This window comes from Carassius carassius, chromosome 41 (genome assembly GCF_963082965.1).
Source record: "Carassius carassius chromosome 41, fCarCar2.1, whole genome shotgun sequence".
NCBI classification, from domain to species: Eukaryota; Metazoa; Chordata; class Actinopteri; order Cypriniformes; family Cyprinidae; genus Carassius; species Carassius carassius.
In genome coordinates, this window is record NC_081795.1 from 22,739,504 (window position 1) to 22,745,503 (window position 6,000).

The 6,000-nt window shown below is 37.0% G+C and overlaps 1 protein-coding gene across 1 annotated transcript in view; it reads right to left on the minus strand.

Annotated features, from left to right (window-relative positions):
* Positions 1 to 5,082, minus strand: part of igsf5b (immunoglobulin superfamily, member 5b) — a 29,089-nt gene extending 24,007 nt beyond the window's left edge. The window contains exons 1-3 of the mRNA XM_059533501.1: positions 4,890 to 5,082; positions 3,974 to 4,039; positions 3,097 to 3,417 (exon numbers count right to left, since the gene is read on the minus strand). Coding sequence (XP_059389484.1) covers positions 3,097 to 3,417; positions 3,974 to 4,010 — 358 coding nt within the window. The 5' untranslated portion in view covers positions 4,011 to 4,039; positions 4,890 to 5,082. The remainder of the gene's footprint in view (positions 1 to 3,096; positions 3,418 to 3,973; positions 4,040 to 4,889) is intronic.
* Between the last annotated feature and the right edge of the window lie 918 nt (positions 5,083 to 6,000).

Genomic DNA, 6,000 nt, shown 5'->3' on the forward strand with positions numbered 1-6,000 from the left:
TCAAAATTTTAGTATATTTCAAAGCAAAAATCTAATTGAGAACTAATAAAAAATAAAAAAAGATCATACACTTTTGTATTATAGTTATGATTTGGGGTAACATATATCGGTGACCCCCAGTGTCTAGGGCAGTTTCATCACTGGTACTTTAGGCCTAAGGTTGGAAAAATGTAATGTTATATAAATACTTATTGAAGCAGGAAAAAAGTTATAAAATTTAATTATCTATTTATTAATAATTAACAATTACCAAATCTAGGAAATTGCATTTATAATGGGTTCAACCAAGCCTGATTACTGCCAACCCCATTCACTTAAATCAACACTTAAAAAATAGAACTTTCAACAGAATGTAGTAACACACTATTTAAGAAACTCAAGAAATTGAGGAAGAAGGTGACAGAAATACACCAGTCTGGAAAGGGTTACAAAGCTATTTCAAAGCCTCTTGGAGTCCAAAGAAACACAGAGACATTATCTCCAAATGGAGCAACAGTAGCAAACCTTTGCTGACCTTTCAAAATTGGCCAACATTTTCTAAATTTCTTAAAGAGAAAATCAACAACTCATCCAGGAAGTCACAAACGACCCCAGGACAGCATGGAAGGAGCTGCAGGCCTCTTGCAAGACACTGTTTATGACTCCACTGTCTTAAGACATGGATGTAACAATTCACCCCATGCCAGTTGAAGATCAATGAAAATGTGACAGTTCTAGTCAGTTGAGAGTTTAAAAGGGGTGTTAAATGCTATTTCATGCATACGGAATTATTTAAACTGTTAAAGAGTTGGATTCTCATGCTAAACATGGCCAAAGTTTAAAACAACAATTTGGATGTATGATGGAGTATTTCTGTACCAAATACACTCCTTCCAGGTTCAAATAAGTTTTGGAAAAATCTTGACGTCAGGAAGAGCGGAATTCCTTGTATGGGCACTTCTCCCGGCAGAGCGTGTGCACACAGTAAATAGAGCGAGAGCGAAAGCGCACGCCCACCAACGTGCTTCATTCAAGTTAACGCAAGTCATCAGCAGCACTGCACACGACTCGCTCAAGAAGAATATCACCAAAGAAGTTTGTTTTTGGATGTGAGGGAACTTCCCAAAGAACCCAGCATTACGTGAACAATGGATGCAGTTTTGTTTTTCCGGAAAAGCAACAAAGTTTTGCATGTGTGTGTTTGTTCCCATCATTTCTTTTATAAATATGATAAAACTAAACACTCTTATGAGATCTAAAGGATGCAATACTGCTGTATAGGTACTTGAGCTTATCATGAGATTTGCGAAAATATTTGTGTTATGTCCCCTTTCAACAAAATCGCTATACAACTGGGGGTGTAGGTTTATACGCATGGGAAAACTGACTGTCTTCAGAAAAGTGTAGATGGTGTAGTGACTGAGTTAATTAAAGACAATGTGGAAGGACCTTTCAATTTGTAGTCCATGCTCAAACCCTCCAATATCACTGAGTTAAGCAGTTCTGCAAAGAATAGTAGAATTTGTTTGCAGTTATTGCTGCTGAATGTCAAGTAGCGTGTTTAGGCACCACTCAATTGCTTGCTTAGGGCCCCCAAAACTCTAAACATGCCCCAGCTAAAGGTGGCACAACCTGATTTTCAATTTAAGGGGGAAATTAGGGTCATAGGTGACAGATGAGATTGGTGAAAATTTTATAATAAAAAAAACAAAACAAAACTACCCCGAGGGGGAAAACAGGCAGGCAGGACAGGGCATAGCACAGCACAGCACGGAACGAAATGACACATCATGGCAAGGCAGAACAAAACAGGAAACAACCAGGGTACATGTGAAGAACATACATACACTGAACAAAATTATAAATGCAGCACTTTTGTTTTTGCCCCCATTTTTCATGAGCTGAACTCAAAGATCTAAGACTTTTTCTATGTACACAAAAGGCCTATTTCTCTCAAATATTGTTCACAAATCTGTCTAAATCTGTGTAAGTGAGCACTTTTCCTTTGCCAAGATAATCCATCCACCTCACAGGTGTGGCATATTAAGATGCTGATTAGACAGCATGATTATAGCACAGGTGTGCCTTAGCCTGGCCACAATAAAAGGCCACTCTAAAATGTGCAGTTTTACTGTACTGGGGGGTCCGAAAACCAGTCAGTATCTGGTGTGACCACCATTTGCCTCTTTGCTTATAGTTGATCAGGTTATTGACTGTGGCCTGTGGAAGTTTTGGTCCACTCCTCTTCAATGGCTGTGTGAAGTTGCTGGAGACTGGCAGGAACTGGAACACGCTATCGTATATGCCAATCCAGAGCAAACCCAAACTTGCTCAATGGGTGATATCTCTGGTGAGTAGGCTGGCCATGCAAGAACTGGGATGTCTTCAGCTTCCAGGATTTCTGTACAGATCCTTGCAACATGGGGCCATGCATTATCATGCTGCAACATGAGGTGATGATCATGGATGAATGGCACAACAATGGGCCTCAAGTTCTCTTCACCTCAAAACTTTCAACATCTGTGGTATTGTGCTGGTGATAAAACTGCACATTTTATTGTGGCCTTTTATTGTGGCCAGCCTAAGGCACACCTGTGCAATAATCATGCTGTCTAATCAGCATCTTGATATGCCACACCTGTGAGGTGGATGGATTATCTCGGCAAAGGAGAAGTGCTCACTAGCAAAGATTTAGACAGATTTGTGAACAAAATTTGAGAGATATAGGCCTTTTGTGTACATAGAAAAAGTTCAGCTCATGAAAGATGGGGGCAAAAACAAAAGTGTTTCGTTTAAAATTTTGTTCAGTGTACAAACAACGAACCAGCACAAGGAGAATAAATAAGGAGCAAAAAAGGAGGGTAACAAAGGAGACACAGGTGAAGCAAATGAACCAATAACCAGAAAACAAGAAGGGCGGGGTCAAGACAGTATACAGAAGAGCATTTGCCTTAAACAAACACACGACAAGCCATGTGCTCAGGCAAGGACATAGGAATGCTAAGCAGTTAAGTAATAATTAGTATAAAAGATAAAAAGAAATACAAATATGACAGTTTCTTGCATGACAAAATTTTGCAAATATGTAAGTAAATGTGCTCTACAAAGCTCACATACCTTGTACAAACAGGGCTGATGATGATCTGTCAAGTCTTGTAGGCAGCAGTTCACATATGACTTCCTGTACAATGGGTCTGAAGGAAACGTTCATCAAAACTAACTCCCACATGGAAAGAGATGAGATGGAGTGATTGACTGTGGACACATGTTCATCTCCACCCAGAGGACCATGTTCCACTGAGATGGTGAGGACTGTTCTTCCACCCAACAGCCACGTCATGACATCCCAGGATTCATTAGTGCTGCAGTTAAAGTGAACCTCACTGCCTCTTAACACAGTAACATTCTTGGGTTCTAGATGGATAAAAGAGGCTACAGCTGTGAAGAAGAGAGACATTTTTGAATAAACTGTAGACAATGACACATTCTTTATGTTCAGAGGTATTACCTGAAAAATCATTTCATAGCGACAATAATCTGAATATCCAAATATCCCTCTTCTTTGATAAACTTTTTTTTTTCAATTTCTGATTTATTAATTGATCTTTCTGATTAAAACAATTAATTAATACATTTAAATAAAATATTATCTTAGTTGCTTATTAGTATGCCTATTATTAACATATTGGATGTTTATTAGTACTCATAAAGTGCATATACTGCATGACCATATTCTGCATCCCTAATCCTTCCCAACGGAACAAAATTAATCACTAAAAATTAGGAGTTTATTGAGGCAAAAGTTGTAGTACCTTAAAATAAAGTTAAAAAAAAAATTTTTTGTCATAAGTACAGTCATAAAAAAGAGCTTTTCGCTATATAAAATAAAAATAAGACGTACATTTCACTTTAATTCTACAGCAATTATTCTTGGACACAAATTCATGTAGTTGGATAAACACACAAGCCTTTACTTGGCAGATGACACACTCACCTTGGATTACACACAGCTGAAGGATGTGGCCACGCATATTGCCAGAGAAACAGTCAGGCCATTGTTCTGCGCAGCAAGGACACAGCAGAGAAAATATTTGCAATTGACACAAAATATAAAAAATAACATTTAGATTAATTTTAACATGTATTTCATATTATGTCTACGTAAAAAAAAAATGCAAAGGTGATATGTGTTACGCATAACATAATACACATTACATTTTCATTCCTGTAATACACTAATGTAAATTATCCTGTCCTGACATGAAAAATTAAAGCCAGTATAACAATACTGCATGATGTACTGTATAAGTGGTAGAACACACTTCTGAAAAGTATTCATGATGACTGATGCTCCATCAAAAACTTTCAAATTATTTTTTTTTTTATGAATGTAAACTTTTATGAGCTAAACTGATAAACTGTAAGAAACTATGTGAAATATTCGTATTTAAATATAAACATCACGCTGCCGTACCTAAAATGTATAACCTAAATATTGACATTAATAAAATAACTAAATTGTAATCATAATAAAAAATAATAATAATTTCACAATTTGAACTGTGGGGGAAATGTGCTTATTTATTTAATAAAATAAAATAAAATTAGTTTCTCAATTTTCTTTGTGCAAAATATCAATCCCCGTTTTTCTCTTTTGACTTTAGGCTGAAAAAAACACCCGACTACAGATGGGATTTTTCCCACATTGTAGTGCATCTGTCTATTGCGAACAACACATTATCATTATAAGCTCTAACTCATGACAACATATGAACAAGATAGTGTTTGACCTTAACATATTGCAATGGATCCCTATTTATGTCCCACTTATTAAAGAAATTATCGTACATGTACAAAAACACATCACAAAAGTGTCCCTTAAATTACAGACCTTTCTGCCCTATTCTTACCTTGAATATTCCAGGATGAGTTATGCAGTATTCAGAGAGGCTGAACAGAAATCATGTTTCCCCACAGTCAGTACAGTAGCAGTTTCTTGGTTACTGTGGGGTGTGGCCAAAACTATCCAGTTAAATATTACTGAAAGCAAAACAGCCTTTTTAGCCTTGAACTGACCACTGCAAATATCCAACAGTGACTCACGGGCTGCAGTGAATATTTTAGTGGCGGGCTAAAATAATGTCTGAAATCTGCTGCTATTGTTAAGTCACATGTGAGGCCCACTCTTTATCTTCCGTTCACTATCTCTAGGGAATCTCTTTAAGGTCACATCCTGTTTATTGAATTTGCACCACCCTGGTTAAACATTTCTGCTATTTAAATACACACAATGTGTCAAGAATAGAACATAATGAAGCAGACAGCGCCTTTAAAACTCACTCTTTATTGGTAAATAAGGGTATTTCCAACCATTCATTTCTGTCTACATACAAAGTGCATTAGAACAGCCAATTGACTACAGAGAATGGCTTCCAGCAGGTACTGACGTCACACATTCAGACTGAAATCAGACACAATGGACTAAAAAAGGAGGGAATTGTGACTGATGTCCTTTCACAGTGTTAATTTTAACTTCGACTTCACTGTGGTTGTCGCTACAATTCTACATTTTAGAATCCTATGATGTAGTCTGAAGTATGTACTAGATGAGTTTAGTTTATTTTTAGCATTTAGCATTGTAGCAAAGTGTGTCCAAAATATGACTGGTAGTGTACTTCACAATATAAGACACACAGAGAGGTATTTGTAAGTATAAGTTTGGAACATTTGGGTGGTTTGTCACAACTATTTGGGATTCCACAGAACAAAGTGACAAAATGTTAAGTTTAAAAGTAGTAGAATAAGCTATTTTCTATATGTACAGTAAGGGAAAAAAGACATCCCTTTAAATTCACTTGAAACTCTCTACTTAAGGCGAAGCAACTGTAATGTAAAAAGGCACATTTATCAGGGGCAGGGTGGCTTGAAGCTGGGGTCCTGAGTGTATATTGTCCAGTGTGTCACATTTGGCTTTGGCTAAGCTGCAATGAAGGTATTTGTGGGTGATTTTGATGACTCCAA